We start from the raw sequence: 21,123 nt of genomic DNA, 5'->3' as shown, positions 1-21,123 counted from the left end.
TGGTGTTTCTACTGTTTATGGGCGGTCGTATCGCTTACTATCAGGCGAACGGCAAGCTCGTCTCGTCATTCAAAGCAATAAAAAAATACCTTAAACGTCTACTTGAGATCTTACTCAAAGGTGAGTTACTCTTAGCTATGTTCCGAGTGTGGATCCTGGTCGACTTGTCCTGCTAAGCGTAGATATGGACATTAGCTACCTATCGTCTCTACTCCGTGTTTTTAGTCACATTGTCGGCACTCAAGTCACGGACTTAGCTATAATTGTTCAGCAATTACTAAAATAACCGGTTGTTTCTCATAATTATTGTTTGTGTTTGTAAATCTAGGTAATTATATGTGAACGCTGCAATCACAGTAATTGCGGGGATGGGACTTGACAGGAATCATACGTTTCGACATCGAAATTATCGCGAGCCTTGATTTACTGTTTGTAAATAATGTTGATTTGTGTAATATTTGTATTTAAATGAAAAATGCATTTAATTTAATAAATACACATTCATTTAAAGAATAAAATATAATATAAAAGTCCTGGACCCATAGGTTCGCCAACTCTTTCCTTTGCCGCACTATGGGCTTTGGAATAGTCTGGGCGCATTTCCTCCTATATTCCTGGGCTCTTCCGCCGTAGCGTGAAGAAGCATCTCAGTAGGCATGATTGTGTCGAATGGTATGAGATAGCCATCTGTTGCCATTAGATAATCTATATGGACGGCATCGCATTACCACCAGGTGCAGTGCAGTCACTTTGCCCCACTAGAGTAAAGGCGTTAGATGTATTATAAATAATTAAAAAAATCGGCGTGCAGCAAAAATATTTGTCATAAGACATTTCGACAGTAATACATTGCTGTATAACTGTCACAATCAATGTATATAATACTGGGCTCTTATTCTGTATGATAGTGTAAACGTATAACGCGGCCGTGTCATGTTATCTCCGAGAAATGTGCGTGGAATGGTATTCTGTAAGCCAAATTTCTATAGTCCTAAACATGACGCGTTGTGTTACGTGCTTGTTACGCACTGTCAAAATAAAGTGCGGGATAGAGAATAAGGCCCCAGGTCTGATAATTCTTACTACTCGGGCAATCTTGTCAGAGTGCTCGTGGTTGTCACGATGGAACCTGAAAAGTTGTTGGCGTTGTCAGTCTTCCCAGCGATGTTCGCATGATAATTATAATTGATTTTAAGTAATAAATGTACCAACAATTAATTGAAAACATTTAAATGTTCATTCTCCAACTTGGTGTACAATTCATTCATCATACTTGGTTTATACTCACTAACAGCTCAATTCAAAACAAATAATTCGCGTAAATAACATTTTATCACGCCTGCCCGCCCTCATGTTGGTGAGCGCGTGTGTATCGGTTATGATGTTGTTTGTAATGAAAACAATCGTGGCCCTGCATCCGACGGCTTTCATTATTTATTTATTTTATAAGGTTTTGTCATTACTCACTGCCGGGGAGTAGTGGAGTCCTTTATACTTTATACATGGTGTTTCGTATAATAACGGCATTGTAAATTCTTGAATTGGTCGAAAATGGAGTCGGTGAACTGAAAATTTTTTGTTATAACTTTGACTGTTTTCATGGATACCTTTTACGTGTTTTCTTTTTGTATAATTCGCGTCAATTTTCAAATTGTGTTTTGACGTTGGTGGCATACACAAACGAAAAAAAATAAAGAAACATTTTAAAATTAGATTTTCATTGTACAAATTCTAGTACTACACATGAGGACGTGAAACCAACCTGTCCAGCAAATCCGCAATGGACAAAATATTGAACAAATATATAGTACTTATAAGTCTTTGCTTCAAATTTAAATAAATCACAAGAAAAACATATCAAATTGTAGAAGTTTAGCCCCTGCACCTCTACATCTAAGCATTAAAGGAACACCATGTGCACACAAGAGGGTCCTTGCTTTGTTTATATTATTCCACGGTAGAAAACGCGCTCCGGTGTTTATTTTGTGCCAAATCACTACCGGCTGAATGATATCTAGCCGCTGCGTATTTTATTAAAAAACATTTGGGGTTGCCAGTTAATTGATATTTATTGTCATTGGACATATGGTTATGGCGCGAAATGTTTCCGTGGAAGGTGTTGGTTAAAATTAATTTAATTGTGGATTGCACGAATACGTATTCAGAAGCAATAATGATGAATCTCTTCGTATTTTTGTCATCATAGTCAATATAAAGGTATTATTTAATTGATGTTAAATACAACTGTTCAGGCCTGTGATAGTGACAGGGTAGGCTGAGAAATTAGCCCCTCAAAACCTATATACTCACAAGCTTTTCTATTTATATTATTATAATTATATGAAAATTCCTTACTTATTACATTTTGTTAACAATGTCCCCTCATCACTCTCCATTTGAATCCATTTAATTTCAAGCTTATGGTTACACTAGTCTGTTTTCAATTGAGAAAATGAGATTATAGAGCCGATATTACTGTTTTCCGACGTCGTATTTTCCTTTTACATAAATAAGCTCACGCTACCATTCCCTGGGGGTAGCCAGAGGCGCAACTGGTGCATTCACGGTTCACTGGACATATTTCTGTCATATGTGATTCGGATGCCTATCATATCGGGGGCAAATTCTAATCATGCGAAGTCTTTTTACAAAATTTTCTTTTTCTGAAAATCGAACCTAAAAGCTCTCTGAACAAATGACTAACCACAAAACTAGAGATAATTGTTCAATTATTTAAGTTTTCGCTTTATAATTCAGCTTAACAAAATATTATTTTCGCGATACATTTTTTAATCTCTATTCGCGAATTATACGCAAATTAATGTAAACAAAATCAAATGGATATGTTAAAGGGTCCCTTTGTTATTTATAAGGGGCGTTTGTTATTTCAACTCGTTTAAAATTTACTGAAGTGTTGAGCACTGAATAAATATTTTATGATATACCAACACTCGAATTGGGAGTTAAAAAATGATGGGTTTGCGAATGTGAAATGATAGCTATGTAGCTCGTTTTGTATGCTATTGATACATTATTTAGTGTTTATGAATTTCAGTACCTATTTTTTTTTACCTACGTTTATTAGCTAGGCAGGGCCGGGTTATACAAATACATCGGACTTTCGTTTGAATGCTTTAGTCATTCGTAACCTTTGAGAGTAGCTGTATAGTTAGCCTTAAATGTATGCAAAAAATTCGAACCTCCAAAGCGATTGCATACGATTTTATCTAAAGTAAAGCTTTTAAAGTTCATTTTAGTGATAAAAAAAATGATTGTTGTAATGGACACATTAAAAGGCGACGTGAAATATTGTTCAGCTATTTTTGAGGCTGATTTGTACATGTTAAATACAGTAAGTAATAACCTATACTAATATTAAATATGCGAAAGTATTTCTGTCTGTTACGCTTTACGACTGATACATTTCGATGAAATTTTGTATGGAGATAGTTCAAGACCAGGAATGTTATTTAATTTTTATCTCGGGAAAATATATAGCGGGATTATTTTGCACGCTGAGTTGTGGTTTAAAGTAATTCATTGTATTCAGTTCGTGTGATTACTTTCATCCATTTCAATAAGAAATTTAAATCGTAAATAAAAAGGCGTAAGGTCGATTTTATATTTTTTTTAATTACCCATAATAATTTTTATCAATATCTAATAGTCTCGTCATTACAATCCAATCAGCTTTACAATTTTGTTAATTTCAAAATTAGCTTACAATTATTCATAAATTACAATTATTTTCAAATAAAAAATCCTTCTATTTCTAATTGAATATTTTTACACCCACATCTGCCATTATAATAGAAATCTTGATTAACATTATTGATTGATAATAAAAATATCTATTAACCAATTAACAAAAAGGAAATGATAATAATATGGCAACAAATAAATGCAATTTTATGGCCGGTATTTATGATTTATTGAAATAAATGATTCGTAACCTCGTCCGCACGATTTAATTAAATATACGATAAATTATTTTTATTTCTTCACTGGTATAAATTAAATGTTTATTTTTAATAATTAATCCGTAAAATCAACGCGTTAGGAAAGCAAAAAATTTTGGCCTCTTTGTCTTTATTATAATCAATTTATTATACAGATATGATGGTTACTGCTTGATAATAAGGATTAATAATAAAAATATAATTTTAGCTAATGTGCGGACGAGAATAATTTAGTACTCTAATTTTTTATAAAGGTACTTACAAAACTTTATAATTAATTTGAAATTGGAATCGATTTTAAAATAAATAACCAACACACCAACACGAAGGATGTATGTACAGTTAATATTCTGAAAAAAAGTTATTTTTTGTAAAATCGATCCCAAAACTACGTTCTATTTAAGAATTTGTAAAGCTTATTTATATATTTACATCATATACATAGATTAATATAAACGTCGTTGTTGTTTCCATTGGACATTTGAATTTAGTGTAAATTTTCGACCAAATTCGCATGATTTTCTAAGGAGATCACATGTGGACTGACTTTGAGAAAAAATCAAAATAACCAAATATGTTCTTTAAAAGAGTAATGATTTTATAATCACAATCATAACATAACCAATTAATATGATACATAAATAATTGGTTTGAGTAACAAATATGAACAAAAGCACTTCGCATCATTAAAAACAATCTTAAAAACAAAAAGCTTGCTTGAATTAAATTAATTATTGTTCAAAATCGCTTTAAATTTGAAGAAATAACATAGTATCATATGTATAATCAGATATTAACAAAAAAAATATTAGACAAATAGTTTCAAATATAGGCAGTCGAAATCTAAGAGTCCTTAAAAACTGTTTATAATTGTTCAAGTCAGTCGCAGTATTTCTCTGTATTACTAATATTTACAATTAACAATAATAATGAATTACAACTAGTAACTACACGAAATAAGGAACTATACAGGTAACGCGAACTATCGCGCCTACGTCAAACAATGCTGTAAATACATACACTGTACATCTAACAAATTTCGATAATTTCCATATAAAATTCAATAGACCAAAACATATTTAAATAATCTACCGCCGCAGCATTCGAGTCCCGGTTGAGGGACGTTTAACAAACAACAAAACCTCGTCCCCTTCAATACTAAGCTTCAGGTCAAAATATGACGGTCAGAGGTCGCCGGAACTCGGTACCTCCTTGCGCACTCTGAGCGTACTGGCCCGCGTACTGCGGCATCAGGAGACTCGACGAGCTCTGGTAGTACTGCAGGGAGGGGGACGGGTTGGACCCGGAGGAGGAACTGCCTTCAGTCCGCTCTTGAGCCTTAGCCATATCGGGAGACTCGGCTGGCGAGCGAGGGCTTAGACTCGACGGGGCCGAGTTCACGGCGGAGCTGAGACCCGCCATGGCTGCGGCTGATGCCTCGCTGTACATCTTGCTGATATCCACTGGGTAGGACCGCTGCTGTTGTTGGTCCATGTACATGTACGCTTTGGAGAGCGCGGCGGAGTCCAGGTACCCTCGGGAAGGGTCGGGATACATGCTGTAACTCCTGTATTTCTCAGCGTCTATGGAGTACTTTGACATGTCCATTGATGAGCCGACCTGTAACAAAGGAAAATGTGGTTAATGCTAAGCTTAATATTCTCACTCTGTCACTGGGAACCTATGCGTTTTGTATGAAAGCAGGCATTAATTTGTACGCAGTCGTAAATGTATTAAAAAATATAGCCACACCAAAAATACCTCAACATTACAAAGATTATTCTCAAGATCACTTAATAAAATTTATAACTTAACTATATTTGAATTCGAAATACAATTGAAATTGTTCATGTGCTATATAAAATGTACTGACGTTTACTAATCCACTGATTCATAAATATATTAAATAAAACATAAACACAATAAAATAAATTCGACATGTCGAAATATTTACAAATCATAAGAAGCCGAACATTAATTCAATAAGCTCGAGCACAAAACTCTATAATCTATCTTTAAATGCATTATTCACACATAATTCAGTGAAAATTAAATACCATTTTTCTTGTGATTATCCATATTGATATAGTGTTGCAGTAAATCCATATTTATTACAGTACAATAAGGCTTAAATTCGATTACAAATGCCTATAAGTATGGAACGCAACACCGCATTGTATGTAACACGCTCAGACACACAAATCAAAGCCAACAAAGGCGTCGAATAAAGCTTCGAATTTTAAATTTTTTAATGAAGTGAGCCATACACAATATTGTGAAGAAAATATAGCTTGGATATGTGACACATGGACGTTGTGTTCGGTGAACGAACTGTAAGCACACGATGCATTCACGGTGGACAGATACGACCGCGACACGGTGATAAATCGCCACATTTCCGAATACAATGTTTATTTTAATAATTTTCTTGCATTGAGATATCGGAAATATTTGATTCGATGATAAGAATAATGAGCAGTAAATTTTATGAAATATTCGATTGGAAAATACAAGTAATATTAATTTGCATTTTCTAAGAAAAAATATCAACACAATCAGCATCGACAACAATAAAATATGCATCTAGTAATCTAAAAAACAATTTTCAACAGAGTGCAAGAATATCGTCGATATTACTCCACGTCGGGGTAAGTAGTGTGTATAGTGCGTTAGCGCATAACATACGGCGGCCGGTCACAGCTAGCGCGCTAAATCAGGATTAGTCGGACATCGCGACATCATGTACGGGGTTTACTGCCCGCCCTTACCGCGGCGAGCTATTTTATTACTGGCCAGTTATTTACCGACACTTTAACGTGCCATATTCTTTTTTTGAATTCTAGTGTTTTGTGCCAGCATCATTGGAATGTAGTAAAAAAGTATTGCTTAAAATTGTGAACGTTTATTTTTTAATGCCAGTTCTTAATTTGAAAATATAAGTCATTGCATGTATCTTCTATATGAAGCTAGACTTGGGACTATACGTATTTAGACAATATAATCACAAAGAAAATAATAATATTATAATGAAAAGCAATAAACTTACAACAAATTGATATTAATACAGCTAGAAATTCAATATACCTCCACATTTGGTTAATATGGAGTACAAAGCGGCTCATTATGCCCAAATTCGGCAAAATTAAACGGCCGGTAGTATTCTGTTAGTCGAATATTTATTACTAATAAATCCTTATGTAAAGACAGTATATAAGTTAAGACATGTTGATTATTTAACGAAGATAAATTGTTTAATTTTACAAGATTGTTTATTTAGTTTTTGGACTATGCTTTGCCCGCGTTAGTCCTCGGAATAAAAATTCTATTTTCCCGCGGTATTAGCATATATTTGAATGTAGAGTTATATAAAAGTGTAATAGTTTTCATGTAAATCCGTTCAGCGGTTTGAATGTCACGAATAAGGTAGGCATATGAGTACTTTTAACAAACGTTTTCATTCATAATATTGTTAGAAATATGAATTATAATATTAAGAATTTTCAAGTAATTTTATTTGTCAGTTATCATATTAAAAAGCTGTAGATAGTATTCATTTTATTAACAATTATTCGGGAGCATAGATTAGAGTATGACTTCTGTACTTGGTCGGCTTGTACCTTTATTATTATTCAGTAGATATGAAACAGGCTCTAAGGCTATCTAGATACGATTAATATGCAATAATCAACAGTAAATATATTTTATTTATTACACAACTAATAAACACCACTTCTAAAAAGCAAAATTAATATCATTAATAAGCAAATCCAGCCACACATTAGCACGTTCGAATTAACACGAACTATTAGCGAACCGTCGACTTATGTCGATTTCACACCGCATTACCGCTCGCCGCCGGCTAATGAGCCGCCGTAATAGCCGCCCTTCCGCACCGGAGCATAAATCACACGTCGGCAGTCAATACATCATTACAAAACAGATAAAAAACTCAAAAATCTTGCCCATCACCACATTTAATACAGGTAAACGTTAACATAAATGGTAGCTGATTATATTGTTTCCAGATATGTTAGGGGTGATTCGGCGCGTAATCGAAAAAGTGCTTGTTCACGGGCCAGCCGGGGGTCTATTAGCGGCGCACAATGGCTGATGGATCGCGCCTCCGGGACCTCGCGAGGATTAATTAACCCGCACTCAAGTAACGTTAAACATACACCATTTGGTTTACTGAATTTTTAGAACGCATGTTTATTGAAGATATTTTTTTAGAGGTTGTTATTAATTCGGTAAAGGAGTAAAAAAGTAAAAGAAGTAAGTAAAAGACTCATTGTTCTTTTAATTCTACACAACCGTAAGAGACGCGCTGGACGGAAACCGGTGGAGGCAGATCATCCGCTCAAGATGCAACCCTAATGCTGACCACGATCCTCAGATATGAGGGACCGACTAGAGAGAGAGAGATTAATTCGGTCCATGATGAATTACTATAAAAGCGGCGATAGCCTAGTTGGTTGTGGAACGGACTGTCGAGACGAATGCCCGCAGGTTCAAAGCCCAAGGACACACACCTCTGACTTTTCTAAAAATTATGTGAAGGTGAAGGAAAACATCGTGAGGAAACCTGCATACCTGAGAAGTTCTCTATAGGAATTTCGAGGGTGTATGAAGTGTACCAATACGCCATAGGCCAGCGTGGTGGACTATGGTCTAATCCCTCTCAGTAGTAGAGGCCCGTGCCCAATAGTAGGACAGTATATAATACAGGGCTCATATCATATAATTATTATCACGAATTATAAAGCTTGATCAACAGCTGTTTGAAATAAAAAAAACATTTTATAAGAACCAAACCGATCTTTTCCTAGAACGTTGATTAATGACAGTCCGTCACGTAAGCGTCAGTCCGACATCGTTACGACATTCCGATAAGTACAAATTCAATTAGCCGATCACATCTGATACGTTTGTATTATTAAAATGCTTTTAATGTCGTCGTTTGGTATATACTGTTATGTTTAAGTGATTTGTTTTTTATAGTCAAATGGCAGATAATTGGTGATAAGAATTGAGTAATAGTGGACCTTAAGTAAGCATGTAATCAGTAGGGTAAACATTTTTGATTGAATTGTGGAATAGTATCTATCTAGCGAGAGGTGAACTCGAATGGGAACTGGACATAACATATTATGGGTATATGCATGAGGTCTGCAAATCGTTCTAATGATCATTAGATTATATATAAAGAAAAGCCTACAGGAATCGGGTTATATGGACAGTTCGCTGGTATCTATACTAATAAAATTGGGAATTTAAAATTATATAGGTTGATATCTAATTATAATGAAGCCTGCAATGTGTCCTCTCCAAAGTTCTACAAAATAATTTTACAATATTGTGATTACCTTATCATACTCAAATTTACAATTCCTTACACGCAAACGTACCGAAACCTACACCATTTGTCAAAAACAACAAACCCTTACAAAACAAATCACACAACGCATAAACACATAATAATTCGATCTGCACCCTTAATCCAATAGAGCGTAAACAAAATCCTGTAAGCCGTCGCTCTCCGGCCCTCCCGCCCCTCGTTAAACGCATCTACGTCACTCACAAGATTGCCAAACACCGGGGAGGGACAGTTTTTAGAGGGACCCCGTTCCCTGCGGTTCGATTGTTTGAATCTAGTGTCAAGTAGTGTTTAATGGGTATTATTTTATTTGGGGGGCTGAGTTGTTTGCGAAGGGGTCGGTTAAAGAGTTTAGGACTGGAGTAAACGTCTTGGTTTTTTATTTAGGGGAAATTTTAATAGGAAAATGGAATGTCCACCGATAGAAGACATTATTTAGGCCTTGTCAGTTCGTTATTTTATCTCCCACTTTTCTGTGGAAGTGGACAATTCATATTTCCAACTCTTCCGTATCTTTCTATGTATGTATACTTGTGGTAGACAATAAGTCGCAGAGTTTACTTTAAAGCAGCCTTTACGAAGTCAAAAATTCTAAGATTTGAGCTATATAGGAATAAAACCCTTTATATCTCTACAAATTGGCAATATTAGTGTTTAACTAGCCTGGCCTTTAACTAGTATTATGTATAACCGACATATTGGTCAATGTTTCTAATCTCACGCAATTCAGACGACTTTTTTGCATATCGAGATGACAAATGTATGAACTGCAATACACTACTAGACCTTTCATGGCCTAAGAATGACACAATCCCCTCAAAGTACATAAAAAAATTATAAGAGTATAAACGATATTATAATACTTTAGTTCACAACCAAAAAACACGAGCTTTATTTTTTTCTTTTTATAAGAACTATGATCTTAGCATTATAAGACTAATAAGAAAGCCAATTCTAACCTAATTTTCTAGGTTTTAAGTTAACATAAATAATGTTTAGGCAATTTATTAGAGTCTGGTAACATAAAGACCAATTTGTTCGTATCATAATCATTAATATTAAACAAAATATTAATATTGTCTATCGATCGACATAATATCTACAGTATGTCGCACAGAGATCGAACAATGAGTACGGTCGGACAAAACGCGCCGTCATGTGTACAGACTATAGAGTACAGACAACAAATGTGATTAATAACGGAATACTCCAAATTTATTACTCAACAGGTACAAAGGTGTATCGCGTTACGTTTCAATCCATGTTCTCGAGTCTGTGTTGCGAGAATATGTACCCCTAGGGTTGGCAAATATTAAATCCGTATTAATATTTAATTTGATTTGTTTGTATTTTGATGCATCGTCTTTTGTACGCTCGCAAAATTGGTATTATGTAATTTCTCAGTGCGTGAATTGATTTGTAATTAATGAGAAATAAAGGCTTCTAAACCAAAAAAAAAAATTATTATAAAGGAAAGCTAGTGAGTTTGTTTGAAGATTTGTAAGGGCTAGTCTTTCGAACTACTGAACTGATTATGAAAAATATATCACTAATAGGAAGCTACATTACTCCTGAATGCCATAGAGTACTTATCCCAGGAAAATATAAATATACAACAGTTTTTTACAGCAAATAATTTGTAGCAGTGTTTCATCGCGCTAGTACATTAATATTTATCAAACTGACCAATTTTTTTAATACGTGCACTGCAAAGTGACCTCACTGCACCTGATGGTAAAAGAACTGGTGCTTAATATAATGTCGACTGGAAAGATTATTACCCCTCGACAGTCGACACAATTATGCTGGCCTGTTGGAGACTGATATACGCAGGCTGATCTCGGAGCACGACACACTGACGTGAGCTTATGGCGGGCTTTAAAACTTTGTGTACGGTGGTCGCTATTCGGGCGGATATTAAATATATCCTACCTATCAGTTTAGTTTTGTAAGATACTGTTTAATCCACATTATAATTACTAACAAAGGTTACATTTATAATTATTCATAATAAAACTTCCCAACATCGCCAACCCTACCCTCAACTATTGTTTACAGTGAAAAGCTGTGAATCGTCACAAAATAATTAGCGAAATATCTGCGCGGAGGGGTTACTCGCACCCTTTGATACAGATCTCAGAACCGAATGTTTCATTGTGCGATGTTCATTGCATTTGGGATGTGTTAGATTTGTTAATGGAGATGTTTAATGATTCTCACATTTTAGTGATAATGTTAAATGATATTTGTTGTATTGTAATTATAAATTAATCTGTGTCAGTAAAGGTGGTGTTATAAACGTTATTTTAAGTGCAATAGACTTTCACCTCACACCCACCACTACAACTTCTGTAAGCCAGGATCAGTGGCACGTATTTTATGACACCGAGTAGTGAAGCTCGGCGAGTCTCGGGGAACACTAATTTGTCTTTATCATCATCATCATCATCATCATCATGTCCACTGCTGAACATGGGCCTCCCCCAAAGATTTGTCTTTTTCCCGCAATGAAATTAATCAAATAGAAAGACAGGGAGAAGTTGAAAATATTAATTGTCCACTTCCCTAAATAACAAAGCAGGAGACGAAATAATAAAGTAAGGAGGCATTTAAACCTCAAAAATGGGGACGTTTACAACTAGATAAGCCAGTTGCAAAGCACCACATATAAAAATTAAATGAAAGGGTCCTCACATGAGCTGTTAGATTTGATCTGATGCAGATAACATCTGGAGTTATACTACATGGACCTTGTAGAGACTAGACGGAATTTCCATGCTTTCCGGCGTTTTTGCCATGCCTATTGTAATCGAATCTAATAGCTCATGTGACATGACCCTTTCGTTTAAGTTCAGTAGTCTGAACTTTATGTTATAGAAGTTTTAAAAGCCTATCAAATAAACAAGTATATTAAACTACTTGAAATTCTGTCGACTCATATACAGGTAACGCATGACCAACAAATTTCATACTTCCATAAATTCGATTACCTTAACTTGCGCAAAAAATATCGGCAACATATGGTTTAATTTAGCACCGTGTTAAACGCTCGTTAGTTCTGGCGGAATTAGATAAAATTAACTAATCGTTAACTATGTGTCAGCGTTTTTGAAGGCGGTTCAAGTGGCGGGTTATTGGATTTTTCTCGCACGCCCGCCCTATTTCACACTTAACTTGTTTAGCTTAAGGGTGATGAGGTTTCATGCTGCTGCCATTGTTTGATGGGATAATTATTGGTAACACGGGGCGTATGGCGTTACAGGTAGGTAGTATGGTACTAGTTCACCGCCGCAATCAGAGATGTCGCTTAATTATTGATGCGATATTCATAAAAATATTGGAATAAAAATATACAATTATTTTGTTGATCAATACGTTTGTTCAATAAACTTCCTATTACTACATGTTAATTTTCTCCTAAAAAACTATTGGTAATGAACTTCTGCAAAAACAGTCATTAGAGTATAAATATTTTGCTTGATTATACAAATTCTTGGGATTAGGTTCGGATTCACATATTAATTTGTTTGTATTTATTATGTTATTTATAAAATTTTTAAAATATATATATTTTCTTTTTTCAGATCGTGTTGCTGAGGTCTCTTACGTCGCTTCTTCATAGCGATAACACTTATCGAAGAGGTGGTATATTTGTGACAATCAAAAAAGCTTGTTAAAAACTATTTGAATAAAGAATATTTTGATAAAAAACGGTGCATTTACAATTATGAAAATTTACCGTCCTTTTGGAAAAATAATCATATTTAATATTTTGCCTAGTGATACTATTATAATTAATTAGTTTCGCTGTAAATCCTATATATATGTGTATGGAAAATATGTATCAATATGTTTGTCCTGTATAACTATTTGACGTAGGTTTTATAATGCATGTTTTTATGTATTTAAGTTATGCATGTTTACAATAGAGGCAAGTTTGTTGAACTTTTATGAATTCAATAAAACGCCTACACACTGGCCGCTACTTACTGTGAACTAGTAAATATTCGTTTTAACTCAGCGCATATAACTACAGATATTGTTATATGTATAGTATATACCTAAAAGTTGTTAAACTGTAGTTTAATTCCGGTTAAGACTCAAGCAAAAGGCTGTGAGTAAAGCATAGTATTCATATATAAACTAATACTGTGACTGTTTACTCTGTAAATATAATAAATATTATGTAAATATGTTGTATCGAACATTCTACCATACGACATGAATGTTGATCTGCATGATACTGCATGAAACTTGTAAAAATAGTCATAAATTAAAGTAATATATTCATACCTGTGCGTTGGGAGTCAAGGCAGCGGATATGGCGTTCTGCTGCGCAGCCGCAGCGGCCGCCGCAGCCATGCTGGCGCCGAGCGGGCCGTACGCCGCGCCGTAGTACCCGCCCATCGCCTGACCCATACCGCCGCCCGCCATGCCTGACGACAAACAATAATTATATTGAATAAACGTAATGTACTATAATGACAGTTTTTATTAAATCTCAGACTTTAATTTGTAGTATTGCTTAAAATTAATCTATAATGTATATTTTTCTTTTTTAGCTATTGTCCACTACTGAGCATAGGCCTTACCTGAAGTTTTATATTTTATATTTAAATAATTAACTGGGTAAAAATATTGGATCAAAGGCCTAGGTCCGTTGACCGTATATAAAAAAATATTTTAAAAGCCTTCCAAATCCAAATGTCAGGCAGCAAATTATTTCTACTTTAGAGAACTTTTTTCGACGCAAACAACGCACCTACTGGCCATATTCGTTCACCTATCAATTCGGCCAATCAAAAATTCCGAATTCAAACTCATTCGAAATTCAAATCATCTCGAACGCACCGTCTAATTCACACCTCAGTCGGCAAGTGGCCTCCGTAATGGACAGTGCCTCTATTGAGTCCGGCCTCCGACACAACAAACATAATGGCGCCCCGGGAACTCTGATTCGAGCACCAATTAATTATTTCATTGTGCCGTGAATAATCCAGCGGCCCTCGAGTGCTATTAACTGACCGTCAGTTCCTTAGAGGTGTTTATTAAATATACCTTAGTTTGGGGTTAGTTTGCAATGTACGGCTGCTGCTCTGTGATAAATGGATACTGGCTTATGATTTGTTGGGCCGGTTACGTTTGGGCACTCATGTTTGCGTCATAATTAGATTGGACACACACTTAGTCAATACTTTTTTGCTGTTACCTATTAAACCTTAGCTCAAATAAAAGTCATGATCAATAAGAATATATACTACTGGTGACTTGTTTCCAAGATAATGCTATGCTCACGTTGTTTTAACATAGGTAAATAGAGTAATTTCGACTGCCGTCAATATTAAATTATTTCTTATATTTATTTTATACAACAGTAGTACTTAACCTGAAAACGTGCAGCGATAACAATCTATGTAATACTGTAGTGTACACTGTTGAGGCAAATCTCAATGCAAACATCTACCCACTTTTCAATTGCCTTAGGTATTCAATGTAATTGACAGGTTCGAACACTTTGTTTAAAAATAAGGTGTTATTTATACGTCATTCATTTACCTCCATGACTCAATGATAGAAATGCTAACGCTTCTGTAATTTGACCTCTATGGTCTCAAATTTCCTCGAATCATACAAAATTGTCCAAATCATCGAAGACTCCACACAGATCACGACTCCTCATTTATCCATATGAACATTTATTTAACACAAACGTCAAATTATCTGTCAAATATGAAAACCCAACCAAATTAGGATGTCACGAAGGCCGCGGCACTCGTGGAAATCGACATACACTCCACGTCTAGCCGCGTTAAATATTTGAAAATAGAATTTATTTTGCGATGTCTGTTCTGGTATTGGCGTTTGAACGATGATGAATTCATCTTGAAGTTCGAGAGTTTTGTTAAATTTAAAGTACTTGAATATTATGAAATTCGTGGACGTCGTTGACCTGATTTGATTTCTGATTTGTTAATACAAGTGTTATTAAGTAGCCCTTAATGTCAATATAAAAAAATAATGAAACTTTGAAGTACAAAAAATACTTTGTTACTTCTTACTTTAACACGACTAGAAAGTCGTATTTTATCTGTATCGAATTTCTAACTAATATTAAATTAACTTGTCTTCCAAATAGTCTTAAGAAATCTACAAAACATAAGCCTCACTACAAGTTGCCTTCACCCTAAAAAAAAAAAACAAAAAAAAGTAGTAAATAACTGGCCGGTCACCAGACGTATAACGACAAAAAATAAAAAAAAAGAGATACGACAACAATACTTGTAATTTCATACACGATTCACCCTAAGCCGAATCCATATTCATCCTTCCATTCATTACGATGACCTTTCTTACATTACCGGAGTACTGTATTGTGAACGAGTAGAAAAGCTTCGGACACGGCCCAAATGGGATTCCCATTTGGGTTTCCCATTCAATAGGCTTTATTTGAATGTGTTAAATTTTACGGAAAGAAATTTTTCTTATTTCCCATCGCGTCAGGTGTTTGGGGTGATTTATAGTGGCTTGATATGTTTTTAAAATGCTATTTGTACTTTAATATACTTTTTTTTTTCAAATTGTTGAGTTAGGTATTTCTATGGGTGACCTATATGCCTACAAATTTAAATATACAATGTGATTTAAATATTTTCTTTACCTATTAAATCAGAAATTGAACCTAAAGGCTTCTCAGTAATCCACAAGTGAATGATTCATAAATCAGTTCTATATTTAGGTTTTGAACGACTTGCACCAGTCTGTTGGTTAAGCCTTAAAGCAAGGCTAAGCGGCTTAACGCGTTTTCCGAGACATTAAATGGTCCGTGAGCAGTCAAAATATATTCATGTTTTATGCCAAATCATTAAGGAAACCCACATCTAGGAATAAAATGCCTACACGTTTCATAAACTCCAAATAATAACAAAAAATAATACAATTTGCAAACATAATAGTTTTCACTCATGCTATTCAAATAATAAGCGGCGTGTTGGGTGTGGAACGGACTGCCGAGACGAATGTCTGGTTCAAATCCCAAGGGCACACACCTCTGACTTTTCTAAAATAATGTGTGTATTCTTTAGGAATTATCGCTCGCTTTAACGGTGAAGGAAAACATCGTGAGGAAATCTGCATACTTTAGAAGTTCTCTATACGAATTTTGATGCGAAGTCTACCAATCCGCACTAGACCGTGGTGGACTAGGGCCTAATCCGTTTCAGTAGTGGAGGAACGCCGTGCCCAGCAATGGGGACAGTGTATAAATACAAGACTGATATTATTATAACTTTTCAAATTGAAACCTTAAAAATTTACTATCGGTAACTATAATCCAACACACCGATATAAAATACTTACACAACTAACTAACAAGGCAGATACTCCGAGTTCCAATAATAACTAATAATAGTCACGATAAATGAATATCATTGTCGACTCTTGAAAATGATTTATATAACAATTTCGAGATCCGTGGGTTGTAACTTTCGCCCCCTAATGTTAGTTGGGGAAATTCTAACGGAAACAATCGGATCGGAATAATAGTAGCCAACCCTATCGTCGGCAAGTTTAACAAATTTCCAGATGAACAACGAGTTTCTTTGACATTTTTAGAAATGCCTATTCGCGAAACCCGAACCGAACTCTTAAAACAAGCAACTTTCATAACTTCGTCACGAGTGGGACTCTTTGAAAAATGTTTTTAAAAAGTTCGGCGGCAAGTTCTTCGGCAACGTCTGTTTAATTAAAATTAGCCATTTATTTACACTTTTGATGTTGCATTGCATCGGTTTCCGCATTTAATTTAACCCTTTGGTGGGGTTAATTGGTGTTTTGTGGTTATTGTGCGCGGGTTGCCGGCGCTGCGCTGTGCCACGGTTGAAAGGTGCTTTTGATGTTTGTGGCTTCTTCGGTTGATGGCTAACGTCTTTACTATTGTTGCCTAGTTGTATCAATATCGTATTGTAACTGGTTTATTTATATGTTTAAATTAATGTTCCAGCAATAGTGTGGGTTGGTTCAAACTGTAAGTATCATTGACACAAGTTGACATTTAGAATTACGAGGTTACAATATCACTGGTGACTTCTTTTTGAGGATTGGTAACGCATTAAAGAAATGGGAATTGGGAAATTTGCCTCCGACCATATATTAAAACTAGTAACTCCCCTACTTAACGCTACACGAATCAAGTTTTTGCAGTGTGTCCTTCTTAAAATTCTATACCGCATCAACTTCTGTTGGTGTAGGTAGACGATGGTTACTCGCCATCAAATATTCCACATTTTCCCAAATACTTTCTGCAATGAAAAAATACCCAGTTGATCTTCCTCTCCCACACAAAGCATCAGACAAAACTAAACACTACTCCCAAACGATACAGAATCGTTCACGGCGACCCGATGCCAAACAAATGACGAGCGAAATTTGCGCCCTAACCGGCGGACCTAACAAACCGTAGTTAAATTGATAGATTAGCCACAGTTTGTGCAAATCACACCGTTTTGTTTGTACGCTGATGGTTTTTATACGGAATTGAACTTATCTGTGTTGCCGTCATGGTTTTTATGGCTGAACTCTAGTTAACCTGTGGCTTGTTGGAAATGTCGCTGTTTTTGTTTTAATATAATCAAAATTGTATTGTGTTTCTTAGTGGTTTTTTAAACTATGATTCTTATGTTATGGTCTAGAAATGTCATTAATTACATAAGGGATATAAATAGAAGGCATTGAAAAGGCTAGTATTAAATGAGATCTGTTAGTTCGAATTATTGAAATGTAAACTACTAATCATTCCAAACATGTAATAATAGATAGTTTCATCTGTATATATCACCACGAAAGTTACTCATGACCTTAATGCATTTCTCGTTGTCATTGTGATATATTATCTGCCAAAATATATGACAAAGCTCTATTGGACGTATAAAGGAAGAATATAAACTAAAAGTCATTTCCTAATGCCATAAACCAAAAATATTTTCGCTCCGCACGTCCGCTCTCGCCGGCGTCCCGCGATCAACTGTCATGTAAATGACGTCACGTGACCGGAAACAGTTTGGCGGGGGGTGGGGCTTCCGGCGGCGCACGCGATTGGTCACTTCCGTTCGGTAACAAACTGCTGGTACGTAATATGCTAATCGTGAATAAGCAATTTATTGGATTATTGTATGGATTAGTAAGGGTCCTTGTGCTAATCGCTTTTTGGGGTATTTTCGACATGCTTTATAAATTTATGGTAGGTTACAAGATGACACAAGATATTTTACGACGAAAATTCGACCTGCAGTGTGTCCACCCCGAGACATGAAGTAAATGGTGCAGAACTGCCTTGAACCTACACTATCTCCTAAATCTAGCCAAGAAACTATAGAAAATTAGGTAAAAATGCATGCCTGCAGAGACCCACTCAGCAATGAGACTTCGGTAAACATTGCAATCGACACCCTGTTAAATAATGTAGGCCTATTAATGCAAAAACAAACAATAGTTTTGCACCCCAGCCGATAGATGGCGTTAAAACAAACGAAACGACACGAACTTGAAAATTAGGTACAATACAAACAAATTAAAACGTAAATAATATACATACACGTACATACGTCAATTAGCAACCTTAATGGCTATACAAATAACGTTTAAAAACATGTTGGAACAGTTTTGTACACGCGAATCGTCTTTTAAACTCCACAATCGATTGTTTCGAATGAATTTGCATAACAAATTAATACAGTTTGACTAGAGGGTACAATGTTACGTTTATGTATGGTCGATTGCAAAACAATGGAGTAAAGCCGCGTTCACATTGTGTTGTATTTGTAGCGCGATATTTTTAAACGCAATGTTTTTTAGTTTATATTAATGGAACAAGAGCTAACACTTCGTTAATGTACTGCATACCATTAAATTATGTGTTTTTTTTAAATAACTATTAATTTATAGCCCTTGTCCTTAAAACCACCTATCACTTAATATGATGGGAGAAAATACAAAGCAATTTTGCAATTTATAGCTATCTAGACACGGCTCCGCCCGCGTGAACGTTTTTCCCGAATAATGTCTATAGTCTAGCATATAGGTTCTCTTTAATAAAAAAAAATAATTAATCCTTTCAGTAGTTTCAGAGATTAGCCCCTACAAACCTACAAACAAACTTTTCCCCTTTATAATATTAGTACAGATAATTATGTATAACATACTGTTACTGTTGCACAACAAGTTGCGCATCAGCCCATGGATGCGAGGCTTTATAAACATGTGTTACAGTTGTTAATACATAGTCACATTTCCAACGTTTCGTCATGTTTGCACAATACGTTAGCTCTCGTGTTAGAATTTGGGACGTTTGTTAGCTTTTTACTATGTTGGCTTTGTTTTAAGATGGCGCTTTGTAGCCATGTTGAGGGGCCGTTCAAGTATTACGTAACGCAATTCGGGGGAGCGAGGGTCTAGTAAAACGTTACGATACGTAACATGGGCGGGAGGGGGCTCGTACAAACCGCTATGTAACATTGTTTTTTTATTTTAAAACAATAACAAAGGTATTTTAGCGTCTTTCCGGTATTAGGCGTAAAATAGTTGTGGATATTCCAAAAAAAAATTCGCTTTAGTTACATAACTTTTGGAGGGGAATGGGGCGTACAGGGAAACGTTACAGTTAAATTTACAAAATTGCGTTACGTATTACTTGAACGGCTCCTGAAGCCTGATTTCATTGCGAAATGGACAGACGCTAATATCTCTTGAAACCTTGTCAACAAATGTGTTTAGTAAAAAAAACTCTTTAATGAACGGTTGGTAATGTATTCGCGAATTTTAATTAATTATTCTATACGTTCGTTTATGGCAACAAGCCATGTGACGCACACTTAATTTGCCAATGGAGTGCGTATGAACATTGTCAGATATGTAAATAACACATGTTCTTTCACATACGAGGTGAATGATAAATATTCTGTAAAATAAAGCTAATAATACAATTGAAATTAAACTAATTTTCGGATTCTATCGCGGTTTTTTATATCCGAAATAATCCGAATCCGAAAATTAGTTTAATTTAAATGTCTAACTTTCGCGTAAACATAAGAAATCATAATAATACAATTGTTTGAAGAATTATTTTTATCAGTGTTTTATAACCGTAACAATGAGAATATAGATAGATAATAAAACAACAGTGGCGTTATAAACTGGCTATGTACACCTGTATTAATTTGGGCAAGCTATTGAATTAATTCTCAAGGCACAATACAATAGTGAAAAATGTAGGCGAATGAATACATGTCTTTCCAAACTATAAAATGTAATAAAAGTATTTAGTAACTTTTAAGCTATTGTGCACTGTTTGATATAACATTAAATACAGCTTTGGTCCGCGGATTCGCCCGCGTGAGAAAGACTTTCCGGAATAAAAAGTAGCCTACAGCACATAGGAATAAGATAACTTGGTATTAGTTAAAAATTCAAAAGGGATTTAATAGTACCTGAGATTACCGCGATCAAACAAACAAATCTTCAGCTTTATATTAGTATAGATTAGTTGAAGTTTTAAGATGTTCACTACTATATATCAATGACTATAACACTGCTTGCCCACTGCAGCTTGGCGCCTGTACACAAATGGTATCGAATAGATTTATTGAACACTAAAGGGCGAGCTAGGGTGTCTTCGGTTTCAAGCCATACAGAATTGTGGAGAGGTCACTTCACAGTTCACCTATTGACGCAGCTACGAGCATCTTACGTAAGACCAGCTTGAGACATATCTCCATGCAAGTGATACTACAATATCTA

General features: G+C 35.2%; 1 protein-coding gene across 1 annotated transcript in view; it reads right to left on the bottom strand.

Moving 5' to 3' along the window:
- Nucleotides 1-3,612: 3,612 nt before the first annotated feature.
- LOC115443701 (transcription factor SOX-21) overlaps nt 3,613-21,123 on the bottom strand; it is a 56,297-nt gene continuing 38,786 nt past the window's right edge. The window contains exons 4-5 of the mRNA XM_030169220.2: nt 13,627-13,769; nt 3,613-5,579 (exon numbers count right to left, since the gene is read on the bottom strand). Coding sequence (XP_030025080.1) covers nt 5,130-5,579; nt 13,627-13,769 — 593 coding nt within the window. The 3' untranslated portion in view covers nt 3,613-5,129. The remainder of the gene's footprint in view (nt 5,580-13,626; nt 13,770-21,123) is intronic.

The sequence above is a fragment of the Manduca sexta genome, chromosome 23 (assembly GCF_014839805.1).
Source record: "Manduca sexta isolate Smith_Timp_Sample1 chromosome 23, JHU_Msex_v1.0, whole genome shotgun sequence".
Lineage (NCBI taxonomy): Eukaryota > Metazoa > Arthropoda > Insecta > Lepidoptera > Sphingidae > Manduca > Manduca sexta.
The sequence above is the reverse complement of the archived record's forward strand: the minus strand, read 5'-3'. Positions and strand labels throughout refer to the sequence as shown.